At 39.7% G+C, this 23973-nt stretch overlaps 3 protein-coding genes across 8 annotated transcripts in view; 2 read left to right on the forward strand and 1 right to left on the reverse strand.

Annotated features, from left to right (window-relative positions):
* Window positions 1-2790: 2790 nt before the first annotated feature.
* On the reverse strand, window positions 2791-16438 carry C5H12orf60 (chromosome 5 C12orf60 homolog). The gene is made up of 2 exons (XM_036762077.1): window positions 16384-16438; window positions 2791-4127 (listed from the first exon to the last, which is right to left on the reverse strand). Exon 2 carries the CDS (start codon window positions 4101-4103, stop codon window positions 3057-3059), a length of 1047 nt encoding a protein of 348 aa, XP_036617972.1. The 5' UTR covers window positions 4104-4127; window positions 16384-16438; the 3' UTR covers window positions 2791-3056.
* Window positions 14784-15461, forward strand: SMCO3 (single-pass membrane protein with coiled-coil domains 3). The gene has a single exon (XM_036762078.1). It carries the CDS (start codon window positions 14784-14786, stop codon window positions 15459-15461), a length of 678 nt encoding a protein of 225 aa, XP_036617973.1.
* A 4453-nt stretch (window positions 16439-20891) lies between the features above and the next one.
* WBP11 (WW domain binding protein 11) overlaps window positions 20892-23973 on the forward strand; it is a 32152-nt gene continuing 29070 nt past the window's right edge. For 2 of the 6 annotated variants that reach the window (XM_036760861.1, XM_036760859.1), the window contains exon 1: window positions 20892-21077. The gene's annotated coding sequence lies outside the window, so the exon portion shown is untranslated. Of the gene's footprint in view, window positions 21078-21752; window positions 21971-22148; window positions 22168-23973 lie in introns of those variants that run through there. The other 4 variants (XM_036760864.1, XM_036760860.1, XM_036760862.1 and 1 more) reach the window with 4 other exon arrangements.

The raw sequence follows: 23973 nt of genomic DNA on the forward strand, positions 1-23973 counted from the left end.
CTAGTGGACAGGAAGTTTAAAAGAAATTAGTATGTCCAATCATATACAAACAAAATTGAAATTTAGCACACATTAAATTGGTGCAGCTATACTTTTTTATAACAAAAAAAAGATTTGGATGGGGGGGGAGGAAATCATTGCATTAGACATCTCAGATGAAATCCAAAATCTATGAGGAATTGACACAAATCTTTGAGATCAAGGACAATAACCCTAATATGTAATTAGTTGGACGGCAGCCTAGTACGTATATTTTGGAGACAATATAGTAATATTCAACAAGAGTCACAAAACTCATCATACCTTCTGACACAGCAATTCCACTGCTGAGACTCTATCTCAAAAATATCATAAAAAGGAACAGTCTGTATGAAAATATTCATTTCTTTTTTTATAACACAAAACAATAGGAAACAGCCTTTATATTCAGCACTTGGAGAATGACTAAATACATCCTGATATTTGAATGTAATAGTATTAGAAAGTACAGGCAATGTTCCACAGTAATTTACATCTTTAAAACAACACAACTGCCTAAAAAAGATAGTATAGTCATCAAGTCCACTCCCTTCCTTTTACAGAAGAGGAAACAGAGAGACAGGGTTTTGCCTAAAGTCACACAGCAAGTTCATAAGAGGCAGTATGTGAACCCGGTTTTCTGGCTCCAGAGCCAGTGTTCTTTCATCATGCAGATTGCAGGAAGGTCCAGAACACCATAGAGCTTCCTAACTGACATCCATGATCACCCTAAAAATTTTGGCCAAACTATCCACCTTCACATAGAAAGAACCAAGTAGATGAAGAATGCCTACTGTCCATACCATGATATGCAGTTAAATGAACAATAGAGGTCATCTATTTATATATGTGTGTGTACATACACAAGATAGACAGTGCACATGCACAATGAGCTAGACCCCAAATTAAACAGGAGAAGAACAGAATGGATTACCTTTTAGAAATTGTAAAGTTTTTTTTTAATAAACCCAAACTTCTCTCAATCAAAAGCCCATTTTGTAAATAGCAATATTCTAGTATTGTTTTATGCCTGACAACAAATCTCCCAAAAACTAAAATGTAGGGTTGCTGAAAGAGTAACATGATGAGTATTACCAGTCTAATACTCTTTGGAACTGAGATATCTTTATGAGTTTGGGTAGGGAAGCAGTAGCTTTGAATTCCCTAGATGGTAAAGTTTCTTCTAGTAGGGACATTGTACCTAAATAATCTACTACACTGAATTATTTCTATAATTTCACTAATTGTGCAAGTCAAACTGAGTGGAATCTCAATTATTTAAAACTTTGCAGTCTCATCTTTGCTGTCTTAGTTATCTTTGTATGTACACATGAGATATGAATGTAATTTCTGCTTCTATTTCAGGACGTCAATTTATTTTATGTATAGAATGGTGGAAGTATATTCACTTTGATAAGGGTCTGTGTTATAGGACAACATGTGTTAATTGTAATAGTGTAACCATTAAAAGGAATGAATCACTTCTTGTTTCTCAAAAGCAATGCCATACTATCAACTTAATATTTTCCTTGGCTTTTTAAAATATGATGTTCAGTCTATAGTACTTGATTGTCCTTAAATTTCTTATTTAACTTTGATATTAAAAGAAGACCTTTACTGAAGCTTATTGCAAATGCTTCAATATGATATAGTGGTGGTGACCTGGCCTCCCAAAGGGTATGCCAGCTAAGTGTAAACTCTGGCAGGCCCCAACAAGATTTTTTTAATTATTTTTTTCTCTTTTTTTGGAGGGGGGGGTGATGCACGGCAATCAGGGTTAAGTGACTTGCCCAAGATCACACAGCTAGTAAGCATGTCAAGTGTCTGAGGTCAGATTTGAACTCAGGTCCTCCTGACTCCAGGGCCAGTACTCTACTTACTGCGCCACCCCAGTGTTTGGAGGCCAGCTGACTAAAGTTCTGAGAGGTTCATCACCAGAAGGTTGGCCAAAAGGTGGTGATTGTTTTTTGCCCACATAACAAGATACTCAGGATTTCTGAGCTACACAATTGAAGAGAATACCCACACTGATAAAAAAAAAAACTGTATTTTTGACCACTAACAAAATATGCAGCCCACTAATTAGGACAAGTGTTTCTCAAATTCCAAAGTGTGTGGGTGAGGAATAAAGGTAAAAAAGATCACAAAGTCATAGAATCTAATAATCAGAAGGGACCTCAAAAAGCTATCTAGTCCGATTAATTCATACCTGAACATTGCTTCTACTACTGCATTACCAAGTAGTCACTCAACTTCTGTCTAGAAACCTAGAGCAAAGAGTAACTCATAACCTCCTGAGGTAGTCCATTATATATTTTGAGATTAAATTCACAGATAGCTACACTGGCCCAATTCCCATAAACCACCACTACACACTCGGGCCATTTCTTTCTGGGAAAACAAATCAAGGAACATTTATTGAGCACTTACTATTTGCAAGACACTTATTAAGTGCTGTTAAGTACTGGTATGTGTGATCCAGTAGACAAAAAAGCTAAGTAGGGGTTTTTTTTGATGCATTTTTGTTTATTTGTTTTTCCTGCTCTAAATCTAATCACACCTCATGGTTTCTTGCTAGTATTGGCCAATACCCATTGCTTAATAATAAAGCTTATACAGTCTTGGACTTGCCAGATTTTTGCAGGAAATAGATTTATAAGTTACCTGAAAGTTGGAATACCAAAAACTTTAGTTTTGCTTTAAGAGAACCATTTAGTGCGCAGGAAAGTTGTCAAATGTAATAATGGTCTTTTGCAATTTTTATCTTTTTGTTAAGCAGATGCCACTCCAAACAGGATTTATTTGAGATTTAAACAAGGAAGAAGAGAAGTAAATGATTTGCTGTTTGACAGCTGCCTAGCCTCATACTTCAAATTAAATAACAGGCCTAGGTTTCTTAAAATCAAAGCATTTCAGTGCCTCTCTTCTAAGAGTAAAGGAATTTCCTAGCTTTTACGGTGAGAAATCATTGGCTGAGAACTCCTCTTCTACTGAGCAAAACATCTCTTCTGCAGTTCCACTACTTACTAATTGTAGAGCTACTTAGTTAATTTTAATAATTCCATGTTGGCTTCTATAGCCTTAGCAATTTGTTGTAGTTTGTCTGCAACAGGTTCCATAGTCTTGACAATTTCTTGGAGATTATCTGCAGCTGACACTGTGGGGTTGATGGAGGCTTGGCAATCTATTAGTTTGCTCAACTTCTCAAGGATTTCTGCAGGTGACATTGCTGGTGGGCAGCAACTCTTCTCTGGAACTTTGGCAGGACCTGGTTGACAGAGTTTGCAGGGATCGAAGAGTTTGCAGGGATCGAAGAGTTTGCAGGGATCGCAGGGTTTACAGGGATCACAGGGTTTACAGGGGTCAAAGAGTTTACAGGGATCACAGGGTTTGCAGGGATCAAAGAGTTTACAAGGATCACAGGGTTTGCAGGGATTACAGGGATCACAAGGTAGACAGGGTAGACAGGGTAGACAGGGATCAAAGAGTTTACAGGGATCACAGGGTTTACAAGGATCACAGGGTTTGCAGGGATTACAGGGATCACAAGGTAGACAGGGTAGACAGGGTAGACAGGGATCAAAGAGTTTACAGGGATCACAGGGATCACAGGGATTTTTACAAAGGTCGATCAGGCGGATGTTCATGATTGAAGACTTCATCAGCTGGGAAATAGCACATTCCATACTCTCAAAGAAGTTGACATTTTTCAGCATGAGAATAAGTGGCAGCTGGGCACAGTCAGAAATTTCTTTAGCTGTTTCACATAGCTTTTTAGCGCTTTTCAGACAGGGGTCTTTCACAGAGGTCATGGTTGCTATCTTGGAATATTGAGCACATTCAGTCCTGGCTTTGTCCTTTGATTCAATATCACCCTGGACTCTCCTCAAAGAACATACTACTTCTTCAAAATAGTCCTTAACAGTTCCACTTTCATTCACAATGATGCAAGGTATTTGGCAGCCCAGATAATTGGTGAGTAATTGAATGAAGGCATTTATGGAACAATTAAGTTTTAGTAAGCAATTGTAGAAAGCGTTACCAGTCTGAATAAATCTCTCTATATTCTCTGACATAAATGACATTCTTCCAAGAAAAAAGTGGCAGCACTGCAAAACAAATCAAGAAACCAAAGTGAAGAAAATTAAAGTATGAGAATAAAAAAAATGAATAGTCTCTAAGGCACTGTAAGAAGTAACTATGTCATCTCTATATAGACTTACTGTAATTCCTGATTTCATCCTACAAGGTAAAGTGAAATAGTCTTATACCTCCTTTAGCTGGAAGATATCTGGTATGATTTATAAAAAGCACACTAAACCTTGTTCTGGTCATGAAATGTGAGTTCTAACCCTAGCTCTGTCACTAATTAATACGTGACATTGAGGAAGTCACATCACAAGATTAGTTTATAGTTTTAGAGCTAGAAGAAGCCTTAGAGATGATTCATTCCACTCTACACATAAAGAAACTGAGGCCCTCAGGTGATAAGTAATTGACCTAAAGTACCAGAGGTTTGTTCTGAGTTCAAATCCAACATTTCTTTCCCTACACTACACTATGCAGCCGCCATAATGGGCTTCAGTTTCTTCATCTATAAAGTGAAAAAGAGTTTTAGTAAATGTTCTCTAAAGTACCTTATAATTTTATAATAATATTTTGGAAATAAAAATCCCACTGTGGAGGTAAAATAGTGATATAGTAAATGTAAACAATATTAATTAATCCACCGTGTTGAGATCACTGGATTAGGAGTCACCTGTTAGGAGATACAAAGAAAAGCTGTATTGAATATTGAGCCTACCCTAAAAGGCTTTCTAATCTAATGAGGGAAGCGAGATCTAACTCATAAAATACATGAGACATGTGAAGAAACATAAATCAACATGAAGCTAACCTGTTCAGAAATAGAAAGGAAGATAAGATAGAGAGATAAAATCAAAACGAATGAGTTGGTGAACTTATTAGAATAACCAGAATAACCCTTTTGGAAGAGAGGGGGAAGGTACTTTGAATTAGGGTCTTCATTTAATGGCTTTCAACCCCCAAAAAATGGCTTCCAAATTTTGTGCAAGGAAACCATGTAAGGTGATGTACAAGTTGCCACAGAAGCACAGAGTCTCAAAGGAGGAAAGAACATCACAGACCCTCTACTCCAACCTAAATGAGATCACCTCTCCCTTACAACATTCCCAGCAAAACGTCATCCAGATTCATCTTGAAGACCTCTAACAAAGGGAAACACATTACCACTAGAGACAACCCACCTCACTGCTCATAGTCACTGGGGAAAAAAAGAAAATAAAATTGCCTCAACAAAAGGAAATGTCAGCAAAGTAGAGAAGTCCAAGACTGGGGAGTACAGAATGGACGGGGTTAGAGGTAATTCTTAATTCTTTTTTATTAATTGCCTGCTATGGACAAGCTAGTGTACTAGGGACTGAAGATACAAAAACCAATAAAAACAAAAAACCAACTCTTCTCTCACCTTTTAAAATCTATTCTTATGTAAGATTCTATCCTTTGGATTGTGATCCCTAGAACTTGAAGTGTTACGGGGATCTTGATCAGTTCTTCAAAGCCAGCAGCTTCCTGCCTTTTTAGTTTACTAACACATTATTCCTGTCCATATACTCTGTGGTCCCAGGTCATCCTGGCCAACTGGTTCTTCCCAAAACATTCCAACTGCCATCTCCATGTCTTTGTATATGCTATCCTCCATGTCTCAATGCCATCCCCCTCTTCACCTCTGTCTCTTGGAATCCAAGGTTTCCTTCAAGATTCAGCTCAAGCACCACCTTCTACGTGAAGCTTTTTCTGCTTATGCCTTCCTTGCTCTCCAAACTAACTTGAATTCATTTTGTATATATTCTGCAAAACTTTTATACATACATATATGCATATATACATACATGTTGTCTCTAGTGTCTCTAGAGTATATGAGAAGGATTATATCCCCCCCAGACCTTATTTAAGTGTACGGTATATAATAGGGGCTTAATATCTTTATTGATTGATACCTCCCTATATAATATAATCTCTATAAAATAGGTGCAGAAGCATGACGAGGAAACAAGGATGTAAAGAAGTGAAGTATTTACACTGGAGATACAAAGTTAAAATTAAAGTGGTCTTTTCAGATCAGCCCTGAGATATGGAAGCAGGCCCTAATTTCACCCAAACACTATAAATAGATCATTCCCCAAATCTCTGTGTACCTGGACAATGAGCCTAATTGGTGGATTTTGTTTCTTTGCACTGTGACACTTTTCAACAACACAAAGTAAAATAAAGTTCAGACAAGCAAACAAAGAAAAGGTAATGTATTTATCCTGCCTGTGTTTTTTTTATACTAAAATAACTAATATATAAATAAATAAAATAACTAATAGGAAAGAAGGTTTTTAAACACTAAGAGATGCAGAAATAACATAACAAAGCAGGCACTGGGACCTAGCAGAGCCCAGCAGAGAGAATAAACCTGGGTCATCACATTCCAGAAACAACCAGATGAATAAACAATCCCCATAATTCCCCTAAACATTCACTGGGACTACAGAACTAAGGAGTCCAGACAGGTAGGCAATCCTAGTGCTGCTGAAATCTCTCTGTAACATTATCCATTATAGGGTGGAATTTGGCAAAGCATATCAATATTGAACTTCATCCAAGGAGAATTTAATTAATCAAGTATGGGCCTGGTGGTGCTTGGTTTCTCCAGACTCCAGAGAAGTTTCTGGTATAGGCAGAAAGTAAATCTAGTAGGCAGTAGAATTAAAGTTAGAGTTTAAAAGGTAGATGTGTACAACTTAGAAAGTATAAAGGATGAATAACCATTATGTAAATGTGTTAGATGATATTTCCATTTGATGGATTTACTAATCACCAGGACCACCAAATATTCTTTTGCTGCTACAACATCAGGTTCTTGTAATTCATTTGTATGCTATGTGTGAGTGTGCTTAAACATGTTGTGTATTTCTAAATTGATTGTAAGTTCCTTGAGGTGGGTAAGGTTATCACTTTTCAAGATATTTTCTTGTTGTCTAATAATAATAGTTCACATTTACATAGCACCTAAGACTTATGAAGAATGCTTTCTTCACCACCCCACAAGATGGGTAGTGCAAAAATTATTATCCCCATTTCATAAATATTTACAATAGACATTCTGTAAGATGCTGATGATGACTAAGATACAAGTTTTGTAATCTGGAACATGGAGATTCTTCAAAGCAGCATAGATTCTAAAAATCAATCATGAGACCATTACTAAATTGGTGGTTGTTTTGAAGGCATTTGCCTATAGCTCCAAACTGATGTGTGTGGATAATAAAATGTAATGACCTTGATTCTCTGTAGTCTCAGACTGATATGAATGTGCATAAGGACCTCCCGGGCACCCTCACAGACTTGTCCCAGGAGAGGGGAAATGTAGAATTCTTCCTGTAATTTGTGACCATTGTGTTCCTTAGTGACCTAGTATTTCTCCTTGTACATTGCCAAAACCAAATAAGCAAGATTATAGTGTCCAAATGGATTGGTAATGAGCCAGAGAAGTGCAAACTTGACATTATGCCATCGGTACAGAAGCACTCCTTACACTCTAGTCACTAGCTCTTTACCAACAGTGACAGTGCTTTATTCATCAAGCGTTTTGTAACAAAAGTACCAAATGTTAATGCCTTCTGCTTATACCACACTCTGCTTATGCATGGGGGAAGAAACACAGCTTAAATAAAACACAGTTTCTACCCCTATAGAGGGTATATAGAGGTGGAACCGGAGACAGCGAGGTGGCACAGTGGACAGAGTTCTAGACCTATATTCAGGAAGATCTATGTTCAAATCTGGCCTCACACACTCACTGGCCTGTGTAACTAGAAAGAATCACTTAACCACTGTCTGCCTCTGTTTCCTCAACTGTAGAATGGGTACAGTAATACCCAGGGTTGTTGCAAGGACCAAAAGAGATATCTCTATAGCAATGAGCACAGTGTTGGTACATAGTAGGTACTTAATAAATATCTACTTCCATCCTCCCTTATAGAGATAATAGTCGAGTAAAGGAAAAAAAACACCAACACAAAAAGCTATGATACAATATTACATGGTGTTGCCCCCATTGGACCACTTTCCCAACTCCCACTCACATTGATGGGCTGGGTCCCCAGAGTGTGAATGCAACGTACTTCCCTCAGGGTTTCTAGTGCTGTGGCTCAAAAGGTCCCACAGGTATGCATCCCAAAAGCCTCAATTAGCTTTTAGCAAGGGCATTTACTAAGGTAGTATATATAGTAATAATTAGTATGAAAGATTTCATACCAAAATCCTGGGGCATACTCTCCTATAAGTACAAACAGAGCCCAGGGAAGAGTGGCCTTCAATTTGGAGTATGATGGTGATATAGAAAATATGTGTGACCAAAGGGTAAACTTACAACTCTTGTTTTTTGGAGGCCCTTTCTTGAGTCTATAGCTAGTTTTGTTTCCTAGTTCAAGGGGTTAAATGCATTGAAGTTATTTCCTTCTCCTCAGGTGTGTAACTTCTTGTCTTCAATGAGGCAGTATTTCTGTTCCCAATTAGGTACGTTAATTCCTATTGGTCCAATCTCTCCAATAGCATGGCCCTGAGGTGGGGCTTAGGGGGAGTATATAACACACTGTCTGGGCTCTGCCCGAAGCCTCTGCACTTTAGTGTCCTCTGGTACAGGTGCAAGGGTCTAACCCTAATTCTTTAAGACACTCCTGAGACTAGAAAATTCTAAAATTTGACTGCTTTGCTGCTGGCCTAATTGCTGAAATTCCTCTGGGGGCTGATTAAAGTTCCCAAGTAGGGGGTCATGTTATTTGTTAGTCAATCACATTAGACTCAATCAAAGAGAATGATACCTTATGAGGGACACACACTGTGAAAATTCCACCACTACCTTAAATTTAGTGATTACCTTAATCAAGTGATTATCTTAGGAAAATTAACTGATTACCTTAAACAACCAGATCCCTTACAATTAGAGTTCATTAAAGAGTTACAAGACAAGGTATTATGAGGTCTGACTGAGGAGTGCAATCATCTACTGGGGAGGAAGGAGGAGTTAGGAAAAGTTTCATGGAAGAGGTGACATTCTATTGTTGTTCAGCCATTTCTTGACTCTTCATGACCCCATTTGCAGTTTTCTTGGCAAAGATACTGGAGGGGTTTGCCATTTCCTTCTCCAACTCATTTTACAGATGAGAAAACTGAGGCAAACAGGGTTAATTGACTTGCCCAGGATCACATTGACAGTAAATGTCTGAAGCCAGATTTAAATTCAGGTCTTCCTTACTCCAGGCCCAGCACTCTATCTACTGTTCTACCTACCTGCTCTTTTTTAGTTGGGCTCTAAAGGATAGGATTTCAACAAGCAAAGAAGAAACAGAAATGTATAGCATAAACAATGGCATAAGACAAAAGAGCAGAGTATGTGAGAGTATGTGTGTGGAGAGGTGGGGTGAAGGGAACAAAAGACTCCTTTTTGGTTGGAACATAGAGGACCATAGAGAGAATAATATGTACAGCTGGAAAATAGAGTGGTAATAGATTTTAGATTGTGTAGGGCAGATGTGTCAAATACACAGGGACCATGTATCACATACTCTCTATTGCAGCTTGAACCAGATAAAAATGCAATTGGGAAATATCTAACAAAACAAATAAAAATGCAATAAAATATAATATTAATTATTATCAATGTAAATTAACTACTAGTGTTAATTATTAAAGTATAACAGATATTCATGATCACTAATATTGATTATTATTAATGATGAGTGATAAAATGCAATGAAGCATAGGTAATATTAATACGTTACTTTTCTAAGTCAATATGCAGCCTGCAGGGATCCTTATGTATGGTTTAATAGCCCCTATTTCTATTGGAGTTTGATACCACTAGTATAGAGAATTGAATGCCAAGCAAAGGATCCTGAACTTTAATCCCAAGAGCCACTGAAGATTTTACAGTATCATGTCCTTAGCAGTGATTCACTAAATTTGTGTTGAATGACCGAATGAGAACTTCAAGTGAAAACCAGAGTACCACTTGTTGGGGCTGCTACCAAGGTGACTATTGGTTTGGAATAGGTTAGACTAGGTGACTTCTAAGATCCCTCCCTATTCTAAGTTACTGTGATTCTACAATGGCCATGTTCCAGTGAAGCATAACTACATTCTTCAGAACACTGTTAGTTGGTTCTTCAGATGGTAGTTGCTAATGGCAGCAAAAAACCTTCCCTTTCTCTGGACACAAAAGAGGCTCTTCCCTAAGTATTCAGGTGGGTGTATAGCTAGTTTCTTTTGGAGCATACGCACACAATATTTTTCATTACTAATATGGATTTGAAAACTAGAAGCCAAGAACGTGAAAATATATTGGATATGCCTTGGCAAAATACAATGAACTAAAAAGCCCATTTAGTGACTCCTCTAAGTGGTCATTCAGATCCAGCCATATAAATCTGAAAATAAAGATTTTCTATTTCTAAACTACTTTAGTAAGAGTTTTCATTTTCCTCATTCAAAAAAACTTCAGGATTTGCATGAAAATATAGAAGTAGGGATAGAAAGAAGAGATTTGGAGGGGAAATCTAAGCTATTTTTATTTGTACTTTCCTGTGAGGAAAACATGTTTCTGCAATACTTCCTTTGTCCAGTCATCATTTTAAAATGTGACACTGAATAAATATCACAATGTTTTTGAGCATCCCCTGGACATTGAGGACCATGACTACAGTTTAAATGGATTCTCTGAAATTCATTTTTGTACAAGACATCTATTATTCAGATAGCTAAGTCCCAAACAGATCATCCTTCTTTTTTTTCCTTTCAGTTTCAAAGACATAAGATCAAACTAGCTTGGGTAGCTATGTCCTCAGAATCTTCAGCCAAGTAAACATCACAAAGAGACACACCTGTTCATTCTCTTTGTCTAGGTGTTCAGTGAATACATACAGCCCAAGTGTGCACTATTAACTGGGTTAATACTGTCTTAATTTTATCCACGACATGGTACTATTATTCCTTCATTAATTAACACTCGGACAGAATGATATTGCTTATATATAATGTATATATTATATATATCATATATGTGGTATATATGCATACATATATATGATATATATATATATATATATACACATCTATTTTTTCCTGATGGAACTTTCAATTTATTTTAACAAAGCCTAAGACTAGTATATATTGTCATAAGTAATTCATCAAGTAGCATGCCTTCATCCTAGTAAGAATATTGAGGTATTTAAGCTTACAATATATCATCTGAAGCCATACTTTAAATTCTGGAAACAGCTTTTCATCAAAAGGTTTGTTTTTCATTGGAAAAAAAAATCAACTGTGTTCATCCATTTTTTATAATGTCTGCTTTTTTAACTGCCCAAACTCTTTGCTGCTACCCCTCTATTCACCAGGAATCATAGGTTTTTCTTTAACAAGTTCCTACAAATGATGTGGGGAAAAAGGGGTTCATAACAGGATTTGTCCTGGCCCCTCTTCAGACCCCTGATCCTATGCTGCCTCAACCTCTTCCTAATGGTTTCCAACAAGAAAAAAGTTCTAGGGTGGGGTAGGGGGGTGTCCCAGCACTATCTCCAACCTTATTTCTCCATCCTTACCCTCCTGGCCTACAGATACGTCATCTGATCAATAGCAGGATGGTCAGTGGAGGGAAGCAGGAGAAAGAAAGAAAAAAAACTGCAGAAAAGCCCCAGGCAGCCAGAGAAGGTACCCACTCTCTGCCTAGGATATAGGCATGAAACTGAACTTTGGGATAGGGTTGATAGATATTTAAAAAAACATGCAAGGATGCTACCCTAGTGTTCTACTCTCATCACATTGACAGGTAATGTGTTCAATTATAAATTAAAACGGTCCACAGCTCAGGGGACCTGGGATGCTCCCTGTACTGCTACCTAACATCAAGAAAAGCAGATGACAGGACCTCCAGCCAGGCTTCTCAGACTGGTATTAACCTTTTGTATGAAATCTATTTATTATTGTTGCTGTTGTTGTTATTCAGAAGATATTAAATGATTTGGAGGCAGTGGCTCCACACCACTCCCCTCACCCCCAGGGGCAGATATAGCTCCCAAATTTGGGAAAAATTATTCACCCCTGGATATATAACACACCCCAGATTGTCTAAATCAAGATTAATAGTATCCATTCATAAATACTAAATTAAAAGACCTAAACTTTGTCAAAGCTGCCCATGCCATCCTTGTGGACAATATGAAAAAACGTTCACAAGATGACAATAGAGTTGGGTAGACTCCCATTTGGTTGAATAACTGGTCTCAAAGAGGAATCATTAATGCTGGATAGCAACTGGAAGAACAACCTCTAGTAGAAAGTTCCAGGTATCTGTCCCCAGCCCTCTGATATTTAATATTCTATCGACAACTTAAAGATGAGAGTGAATGGAGGCTGTTGGCATGCTTCTCAGATCTGTAGATAACCATCCTCACTAGCTATTGACCTGTATTTCTCTTTACCTCTTCCAGACTAAACTCCTTGAGAAAACCATCTACAGTCAGTGGTTCCACTTCCTTCTCTATCACTCATTTTTAAAACTCTTTGCAATCTGGCTTCCAACTGAAACTGCCCTCTCTGAAGTCTCTCATTTGCCAAACTTGAAGGCCTGTTCTCATTCATCTTCCTCTGGCTTCTTTGTTGTATCTGACACTGTCAATTATCTAGGATACTCTCTGGATACTCTCTTCTCTAGGATTTTGTGACACTGTTTTCTCCTGGTTTTCCTCCTATTTATCCAACCACTCCTCAGTACCTTTTCCTAGTTTCTCATCCATGTCATGCCCTCTAACATGCTCTTCTGTTTTTTGCTCTATACCACCTCATTTGGTGATCTCATCAATTCCCAGGGGTTCAATTACTGTGATTCCTAGTATATATCTAGCCATAATCTCTTTGATGAACCTCAGTTATACATCTCCAGTTAACCTTTCAGATATCTTAAACTAGGTGCCTCAAACTCAACATGTCAAAAAGAGAATCATTATATTTCCCTCAAAAAGTTACATTTTTCTGAACTTCCTTATTACTGTCGAGAGCATCACCACCTTCTCAGTTACTCAGGCCTATAAATTTCATTGTCATTCCCCGCTCCTCATTCTTACTCATGCCATGCATCCAATCCATTGCCAAATTTTGTTACTACCTTCACAACATCTATCATATACATCCCCTTTTCTCTATTCACAGAGCCACAACCCTAATTTAGGCCCTCATTGCCCCTCACCTGGACTCCTGATGTATCCTCATCATATGTCTCCCATTCCAATTCATCATCCATTTAAATGACAAATCATTTTCCTAAAGAACACGTCTGACCATGTCAGTCCTCTGCACAGGGAGCTCCAATGTCTCCCTACTATCTCCAGAATCAGAGACAATTGTTTGGCAAATCTCTTCATAACCTGGCCTTTTCCTACCTTTTCAGCTTTCTTACAGCTTACTCCCCCCACCTTGAATTCTACCATCCAGGTATACTGGCTTACTTACAGTTACTCAAACATGACGCTCCACCTCCCTTGGCCTTGTCTTTGCACTGGCTGTTCCCCATTACTGGAATGTCCTCTCTACTCACTTCCACATCTTAGTTTCCCTGGCTTATTTCAAGACTTAGCTCACATCCCACTTCCACAGCTGCTAATGCCTTTCTCTTTCAGGTTATCTCCCATTATCTATTCCTCTCTGTGTCTCTCTGATACATTCACACACAGGGGAGAGAGAGAGAGAGAGAGAGAGAGAGAGAGAGAGAGAGAGAGAGAGAAAATAGATAGAAAAGAGATTGATTGATTGATAGATAGAAGATAGATATAGATAGATCTTTTGGGTGCATTTTTTTTACACACATCATCTCTCCCATTAGAATGTACACCCTTGGAGGGCAGGGACTGGTTTATTTGAGCATTTAGCACAATGATTAGCACATAGTAAGAGTTTAATAAATGTTTATTGCCTGACTGACATACAACTACCAGGAAGAGCAGCTAATATATTCAGTTACAATGAATAAATATCAAAAGATTAGGTTAGAAAGCAGGGCTAAATCTAATAAAATTAAATTTAAAAGTGAGAAGTACAAAATCCTGAACTTAGTTTCAAAAGAATCAACTTCACAAATTCAAGATGGAGGAGGTGTGGCCAGACCATATTTAGTATGAAAAAAAATTTGGATCGCAAACTCAAAATTAATCAATAGTGCAACATGGCAGTTGAGTAAGCTAATGAGATTTTAGGCTACATTAAAAGAGACTTAATGTTCATAACATAGCTATAATCATTTCTCTGTATTGTACCTAGCTTGGTCAGACCACATGTGAACCCTTCAATTCTGGCTACTTGAGTGCACACACAAAAAGACAACAATAGGGAATATCTCTTCAATCTCCTTTGTATTTCTTTCCCTAAATTTGATGTTTTTGAAATTACTTCCTCCTTAGTAGTCTCCTGCCCTCAGCAAGGGTTATGCACGAATTTCATATAACATGCTAGCTTATGTTATACATCCCACTTACTTTTCTACACATGTCCCTGTGCCATGTAATACTCAGTCTTTGAAACAGCAGAATGTTGCTTTGCTATGCATGAAATGAAATATTTTCTAATTTGGTCCACTGAAATACCAATACTTTCCTTTGGCTGTTAGAAAACATTAAACTTTTCTTTTTCAGAGATCCATTTGGAAGATGGCTCAGAGTGACTTTTTCTACCCTGAGAACTCAAAGAGGAGACAGGAACTGAACAACCTACACCAGCAACTGCTTAATTGCTTATCAGACAGCTTTGATATCACCAATGAACTGAGTGGGGTTCTGAATATGCACTTGGCCTGCAGGCTGGAATCCATAGAAATGAAAAGAAATGGAACCATTAAGGAAAACTGTGATATCATCATAAAAGCCATGAAGAATATCCAAAAGGAAGTACAAAGGGTTGATAATGTGCTAAAAGAAAAACTGGAGCCAACATTGTATAGAAAACTTCAGGACATCAAAGAAAGGGAAACAGAAAAAATTGCAATTGTGCAGAAGGTTATGTCAGTCATCCTGGGAGAAGCCACTTCCACTGCCAGTACAGTAGCTGTAAAACTTATCTGCTCAAATGTTACAACTGTCGTTATTAACAAATTGGTCACTGTGTTAGCCCAAATTGGTGCATCTCTGCTTGGTGGTATTGGGGTTGCTGTTCTCAGACTTGGACTAGATATGATCCTCCATGCCATATTAGGGGCAGTGGAGAGAAGCCAGCTTCAAGCGGCAATTAAAAGTTATGAGGAACACCTGGTAGAGTTTAAATCTGCCTCAGAAAAATACCGTCATGCCATAAAGGAGGTCACCAATACTCTTAAGTACAGGTTGAAATGAGCAGTCTGTATTTTACTTTCAACTGCCATTTCTGTTGCTTCCACTTCAGCCTTGGTACTTAGATTAGGTTGATTTCCTACATAGTTTCAGCTTCAGTGGCAGAGTTAGAGAGGAGTGGCTATAGCTGCTGTAGTCGGGAAAAGGTGGGGCAATTCAGAGATTCTGGGAAAAAGGTGCCTTTGACTCAGAAACATGCTTCTAAAACTATATTCACTAGCTCAACACTTTCTCAGGCTGATCTTAAGGGAAAGGGATCTCAAATCTGAAGTGCAAAGAGCATACCTCAGAGCTCCCTGAGCCATTCTTCAAACTTCTTCACCAGATCAGTTGCTTTTATAAGACTCTGGGCATAGGAATGCCCTCTCTTTTGTCTTTTATACACACTTACTTGGCTAAATGCCCTAGAGGAATATACCAGTGGCTTCAGGGATCATTCAGATCTATAATACTATATTTCACTAAATCCTGGGTCTTAGTTATAGAACATAAACCATCAGCTTAAGTATTGTACTCTGAAAGTTGGAAGTGAATGAAAAGGTTTGAGTACTAGCTAGGAATGGAGGTGAAATTAAGTAGCAGTCTTCAGTGATTTCTACTAATTATGGAATTCCCAATGCAAATGTCACAGACAGATACTGTAGTCTGAGTAGAATAGTGAACTAAAGTAGGGATACCAAGTTCTATTTCCAGTTCCCCAATCTTCACTGATTTGCTGTGTCATGATGAAAATAATGGGGCAAAAAGAATATATACACAGATAATACTTTGAGGTCCATAGTATAAATAATATTAGTATAACTTTGATAATATAAGAGGAACTATCTTTTGCTTGAAAAGTCTATCATTTAAATGAAACCCTAGCTGTATTACTATATAAGCACATAAAGAAGAATTTAAAAAAAAATCATTATACTTGTGGTACCTGATAATAAAGAAAGCCATTGTCACTGATGTGTGTGGCCCTTAGGAGCCACTTCTCCAGTTTCCTGGCAACAGGACAATGTAGATGTTGTGGAGGCCTATGGTTAAAAATCCAGTTCCTCTGTAGAGCAAAGTCATTTCCTACTAAGCCTTCTACAAGTACCTAACTTAGTAACTATCTTTATTTCAATTTCTTATGACTAAAAAATAAATTTACTATTGATGTGAGAACATAAATTTGAGTGCTTGGCTCACATGAAGAAAAAATATCACAAAATAAAATGTTCTAAACTAAAAAGCTAAAGACCAGAACAAAGACTTCAACTTCAAAATGTATTCCTTCATCATTTTCTCTCTCCTACAATACACTTCTGTTGACTAAATGTAATTCTGTCTCCAAAAATTTAAAAAAAAACTACCAAGTAAAGTAACTTACCTGAATTTAGAAGCTTTAATTCACACTTACTGGTTATTATTCTTCTAGGGTACTCAAAATTCAGGCTAAAACCAAATCAAATAGAAAAATTTACAAAGACAAAAGTAATTATTATGGAATAATCTGCATATCTAAAAATTCAGCCCATCATTAATAGTTTCTCACCAGTACTTAGAAATGTTTGTTCATAACTGAGAAGATGGCTTGGTTCATAATTGAAATGTTTACCTACAACTGGAAATGCACTTAAGTATTCTGGAAATGTCCAGATTTTTACAGTTTTATGATTATATATTCTAAATATCCTTACCTCTATCTTTTTATAGTTATTTGGGGGAGGAAAGAGAAAGAGAGAAATGTTAGAGAGAGAGATAAAAGAGAGAAAGGGGAGGGGAGGAGCAAGACTGCTCCTAGTGACGTAGACAGACCATATACATAGAAAAATGAATGATACCTCTGAATAGCAAGGATGAACCGATGACCTCATAGAGGCCTTTTTGTATCCAACTAAGCAACAGGCTAGGAAAGTCATCACTTTAACATTTGCATTGTACTTTATGATTTGCTAAGTATGTCAGCATTTTCTCTTATTCAATCTTCAAAATAACCCTTTGCCAACAAAACATAGTGGAAAAGTGATCCTATCTAACATTATTTGACTCCCAATTCTACGTATTCAGCCCTTCTCTCTCTCCTGAAATTCTTGTCCCGGCATCTCAAACTGCCAGCAGGACACCTCCACTTATATGTCCCATAGGCATTTCAACCCCAATGTATCCAAAACTGAAGTTATTATCTTTCTCCCTACAATTCCCCTCCCCTCCCTTCCCAATTCTAATTTCCCTGTTTCTGTCAGGGGCACCATAGCTCTTCATCCAGTCAGGTTCAAAGCCTAGGAGTCATCTTTGACTGTTTTACCATTACTCACATAACACAGAAAGTTGCCAAGTCTTGTCAATAATACATCCCTCAACTTCCCTTCAATCTGTTCTCTCTATTCATGCTACAATAGCTATGGTCCAGGCCTTCAACACCTCTCACCTGGACTATTAATAGCGTTTGCCTCCTAATTTTCTCCCTACATCTAGTCCCCCCCAACCCTGCTCCCCAGTCTGTCCTCCACACAGTTGCCAAATTGATATTCCTAAAGCATGTAACCTCTCAATTGCCTGCTCAGGAAGTCAGCTAAATTGAGGTAGTAGATAGTGGAATCAGGAAGAGTCGAATTTAATTCCTGAATTCAATTCCTGCCTCAGAGGTTTTTGTGACCCTGGACGAAGTCTTAGTCTAAGTTTGCTCACCTCTGAAATGAGGATGATAATAGCGCCTAGTTTCACAGGGTTGTTGTGAGATTACTTGAGATAACATGCATAAAATGTTTGGCAAACCTTAAGCACTATATAAATGCTAGCTCTATGGGTGTTATTAAGAAGAGTTGGTAGCTCCCCATTCCCCTTGGGCCAAAATACAAACCTCTCCTTTTGGAACTGAAAGCCCAGACTACCTTCTCAGACGGATTACAAATTACACCTTCCCTTATACACTTTTATCTATCTTATAGGCAACCTTGTTTCTTCCTTGCTATTCCCTGTAAACATCCAATTTCTGGTCTTTGTGCATTTTCACCAGCTGTGCCCTATGCAGAGAATTAGATCTCTCCTCCGCCCCTTAAAACCCCTGGCTGAAGTGCTACCTCCTTCCTACAAGAGGCCTTTATTGATTTTCCCCCCTCTCCCTTAGTACCGTTGAGGTTCAGTCTCTGTCCACCTAGGGCCAGAAACTGTTGTGGTTTCATGATGTGGTGTGGTGGAACTGTCTGAAAGAATTCAGTCAGACCACCTCTAATCCAAGTATGGGCATTTATTGAGAATGACACCTTGCATGGAGCAGGCCAAGTTCCAAGAGGAACCAGCAGCTTCAGAGAAAGCAAGATGGATTTTATAGGGTAAAGATGAAATTACATAATACAGGAATTTACATAGAATACAGGAATATGATTAATATTTAAAAAGCAGGACGAGTTTGTTAAAGGATTAGGTAATGGAGGAGGAAGCCTAGCCTCAGTGCAACAGCAAAGGTGCTATTGTAGGGTGGGCCCTTTCTACGATTTGGTGGTCAAGCATTCTGGTCATGTTGCCCTCCAATCGGGTATCTATTGTGGTTCTCTGTCTGGGTAGGATGCATAGTATGATTGTGCCTGTTTCATGGGAAAGGGTTTCTGTGGGACAGTATGGTTTTCTGTTTCTGTGGGAACTAAGAATTCAGGGACACAGCTGTTGTTCTAGTGAGCAGTGAGGCATAGGACATGAGGAGTGAGGGGGCTGAGTGGCCAAGCACAATGGGGGAATGAAGTTAGACTACTGGGGCTGGGGGCAGCTCTATCAGGACTCCATCAGTACTACTTTCTCCCATTCACTCTGCATTTATTTTGTATATATCTTGTATTTACTTCTTTGCGAACATTTTATGTCACTAGAGTACATTAGATACGGTGCTTAAGAATAGAAACTTTTGGGGGGGGAGGGCGGAGAGTTGGTATTCGTGTCCCTGATATCCAGCATCCTGTCTAACACAAAGTAAGCTTGACAGATTTTGCAGACGAGTAAACCGAGGCAAAGTGGTCCCAGAACCACAAAAGCCAGTTAGAAGTGTGATGGAATTCCGGCTGCTCAGTAACATAACACGAACATTAAGAGAAGGGGATGGCAATCTTCCAATAAAATCTAACATTACACCTGCCCTCTTCCTCTGGAGCAGCACAGACACAGAGGAGAAAGATCAGAAGGCTTTACGAAGCTGAAAGGGGCCGATGTGTCTGTGGTGGGTCAGACGTAAGACCACCAACCTAGCTGACTTCAGCAGCTCATCAAAGGGTTGGCTCTGTTGGGTATTCAAAACCCTTCGCAATCTGGCCCGCTCCTCCTTTTCCTATATCCTCTTTCTTACATTACCCTCCCCCATTACTCCCCAACCCACCCCCAACCCTATTCTGCGATCCAGTTAACACCCAGCTCCGTTCCTCAAATGAGACACTTCATCTCCCAACTTTGTGTATTAGATGGCCCTGCTGGATTCTCTCCCTCATCTCCGCAGCCTGGCTCCCCTAGATTCTTTCAAGTTCCAGTTCAAACCCCACCTTCTAAAAGAAACCTTTCCCATTCCTAAATCTGAATGCCTTCCCTCTGTTGATTATCTCCCGTTTCTCCTGCATATAGCTTCTTTGTACGTGTTTATTTGCACGTCGTCTCCCGCACACACAGCGAGCTCGAGAGGAGGAAGGGTCTTTCTGTAGCGCAGTGCCTGGCACATAGTAGGGGCTTAATAAATTCTTATTGATCGACTGTGTGCTCTTGGGCAAGTTACCTAACCTCTCTGGGTCTCTTCATTTATCTGTAAAATCTAGATATTGGGCTAGAAGGTCTGTAAGGGCTCTTCCAGCTTGATCCTATAAAGCTGGCCGAGCCACATAAGGCATTCTAGTGTACGTGGCGGGAGTCAGGACCCCTCCCCACAAAATTGCGGCTCTTTTAAGTTGTCGAGTGCATGCAGTGACCGGTACTATTCCTGTATGTGGGGGTGGGGGAAGGGCAGGGCACCCAGAGACTAGAGAAAAACGAAGGCGACTCATCTTAGAGGCTCAGTTAGGGTGAGAACGAGGATAGATATTTGAGGTTAGCGGAAAAAGGCCCTACAGCGCTACCATACAGCCCACTAATGCGCGAGGGCGACCCAAGCAAGGCTACAGGCCGCGCCCACTGCAGCGCTCGAGGGTGGGACAAAGGCTCCCCCAGCCAATCAGATTCCTGCTTCGCTTCTGCCGCTCTTCTTTCGGCCGCGTCACTAGCGTCAGGAGTCTAGGTTAGGAGACAAGGTTCTCGAGAGTTGGGGGGGAAGGATGGGCCTAAGAGCATTGTAGTGACGTCAGGCACCAAGCCCACCTCCTTCCCAGACTGCACTGGGGAAGCGCACGGTGGGACGACCAAATCCTAATTGAAGCGGAAGTTTCTCTAGCCCCTGGGCTCGCTCTATGGCTACAGGAGCCGGAAATGTTCCGCGAGGTTAGCAACGCACTTAGAAAACAGAAGTGACGTGAGGGAGGCGGTGCGGCGCGCGGTTTCAAGATGGCGGTGGCTTAGGGCCCGAGCGAGAGGTGAAGGTGAAGGCCTCCCGCCCCCGGCCCTAGAAGAGCGAGGAGGGCGCGCGAGCCGCTGCGCCACGCGGCCCTGCGGCCCTCGCTGGCTCCAGCGAGCAGCCGAAAGGTGAATTCGAGGATATCTCGAGGCTCTTCTTCTCCTCTTCCTCATCCCCGGTCCCCCCACTTCCGGACGCCTGCGCGGTCCTTTTGAAGCATCCGGGGATAGATCCGCCCCCTGGCCTCGGGAGGCTGCGGAGTCCAGCTGGTCCCGGCCTCGCCGTGGGGAGGAGGCCCGGATGGGGTCGGGTTGCTGACTCGCTTGAGCTGGTTTGTGGCTCTCCCGTTGCACTAGGTTTGGGGAAAGTGCTTGTCCTTCCTTGTGGGCCTGAAGTCGATGGGTTACCCGTCACCGTGGGTCCTTCCCGAGGCCTAGATGCCTTTGGTGGTTGCCCCTGTCCTAGGCGAGTGTGAGCCGGCCAGGCCCCCGGTGTGAGGGACTGAGCCCGAGTCGTGGAGCCAGGCTGAGCTCTCGCCGTTCCTCCACACTCCTCGGCTTCTCCCTTAGTTTCCCAGAGCATCGTGAGGGTATTACGGGTTTATTCTGGCAACTGTCATTTGTCTTTGAGCTAGAACCTAGCTTTCCTAAACTATGGTTCCTGATATTTGTTCCAGTTTCTGAATCTATTGTAGTCAAAGGACTGTTATTGGAAGGGGGAGGGAGGCGAGTCGTGAGAAACGAAAGGTTTTGGTGATTTGGGGAACAATTGTAGCTCATATTTGTGTAACTTTTTCGTAATAGGGCTAAGAATTGGAAAGGGGGTTTCAGAAGCCATCTGGTTCAACCTCTCATTTTGCAAATGAGGAAACTGAGGTCCAAGAAAGTTATGTGACCTGCCCAAGGTCACTGCAAATAGTAAGCCGGCATAGGTGGAATTCGAACCTAGCTCCTCTGTCTTCAAGAAGCCCTGGAGTACTCTTGCCACAGAACCGACTACTTACTAAAAAGTACGACCGTAGGTAAAGCAAGTACTGTGTACCTCTTGCAAATGATAAAAGTAGTCTAGATATTGTAACTTGTCTACTTCCACTCTTGATTGTAGGTTTGGGAACTGGGATGTGAACCAAGGGTTCCGCAGCTTTCCATTTTATATCCTGCATCTCTAGGGATCCAGAGATAATTTTGAAGAAAAAATAATCTGTGGATCATCAGAGAAGTAACAGTTTATGATTTATTTGCTTGCATATTCCCCATCCAGACTTTGAGAAGGAAATATGAATCTTCAAGCAGACTATTTTTCAATTGAGTCAGTCACTAATTTATTGAACTCCTAGAGGTAGGGAGACAGAGGTGGCCTCAAGGCCACATGTGGCCTTCTAGGTTCTCGGATGTGGCCTTTTGACTTAGTCCAAGTTTTACAATATAAATCCTTTTATTAAAGGGATTGATTTGTTCCGTGAAGCTTGGATTCAGTCAAAGGGTCACACTTGAGGATCTTGAGGGCCATATGTGCCCTGGAGTGACAGGCTCCCTACCCCTGTCCTAGGATGTGCTTAGGCACTGGGAATACTGTAAAAGAACTTAGTCTATTGGGAGAAAATAACATGTACACAGTTACATGCTGAATAAATACATAATGAATAATACATTAAAACATGCAGAATACATACTGAATAAGTACAAAGTAAGTGATTTGTTACAAACTGTCCTGACCAGACCTTTAGAACTACTGCTAGAGAGGAAATTGTTTCTTTACATTTCTCAGTAATTTGCCACTCCTTTCTTTGTGTGAGTACGTATGTTAAACATATGGTTTATTTGAAGTATGAAAGTTAAGAAAACTTAAATCTTTTCCTTGGGATCAAGAGTGGGTTAGAAAGTTGCAAATTAATGGAAAAGTTACATTGTAGAATGTTTTTAGAGAAATCTGTATCACTTTCTATTACTTCATATTCAAATATGCATGAATAAGTAGCAAATAAAATTGCACTTAATAAAAATATAGTTTGTCACGTAATGTGATAATCTCAATATGTGGTTTATATCCAGATACTTCATATTCCAGAATTTCGGAGTTGGAAAAGATCTCCAAAGTTTACTAAAAACAACTGTAATTGAGGAATCTCTCTACATAATAATTGATAAGATCTCCAGTGGTCTCACCACTTGCCAAGGCAGCCCATTCTTTTTGGAAGGGCTCTGTTAGGATATTTTTCCTTTTGCATATCAAAGCAAAATCTGCAACCATTGCTGCTCCTGGCTGTACTCCAATCAAAATAAGTCTGGTTTGCTCTTCCATGGTAGCAGATCTTCACATAATTATACATTATGCACATAATAAGAACATTATTATATTTCCCTCAGTTTTTTCTTGACTAAATTTTCCCAATTTCTTTAACTAGCTGCTATATAGTATGGTATTAAGTCTCCTCTGTCTGGTCTCCTACCAGTTTCACTCCAGCTTGTCAGTGTCCTTCCTAAAACATGGTACCTAGAACTGAATCTGCTACCCTTGATGTTATCTAATCGATACAGCCTAAGATTTCAGTAGCTTTTGATTTCTGTTATTGAGACTTTGAGATTGCAGTTCACTAAAAACTCAGGACTTTTTCATTTGAATTGGTTAGCCACATTTTTCCCACGCTCTGTTCACTGCAGCAGTTTATATGAGTGTTACTTCTGTAAGCTTTAAAATGAGAGCGACTTGATCAGTTTCTCCCATCCATTTCACCTAAATTTGTCAGCAGAGAGCCTCTCCAAATGAGTGATTATGTGAAAAACCAGCATATACTCTATAGACAAGAAAAGGAACAAGATGCATCCAAATGAGATTTATTAAAGGATGTTCCTTACAGCTGACTAGAGATAATTAGAATGCTGCAGTCTTCCTAGTCTGCAGATAATTGAGTGATGCTGCAGCTCCAAAGATGGATTCCCAGTTTTTCCCTTTCACACAGAAAAAATCCTGTCTCCAATATGTGTTAAGGATTCTTAGTGGGGAGGAGGAGGTAGTGAATGGACA

This window comes from Trichosurus vulpecula, chromosome 5, assembly GCF_011100635.1.
Source record: "Trichosurus vulpecula isolate mTriVul1 chromosome 5, mTriVul1.pri, whole genome shotgun sequence".
Lineage (NCBI taxonomy): Eukaryota > Metazoa > Chordata > Mammalia > Diprotodontia > Phalangeridae > Trichosurus > Trichosurus vulpecula.

Bases quoted from the DNA above. Each gene is read 5' to 3' on its own strand.
- C5H12orf60 (XM_036762077.1), bottom strand. From the start codon at position 4,103: ATGTCATTTATGTCAGAGAATATAGAGAGATTTATTCAGACTGGTAAC.
- SMCO3 (XM_036762078.1), top strand. From the start codon at position 14,784: ATGGCTCAGAGTGACTTTTTCTACCCTGAGAACTCAAAGAGGAGACAG.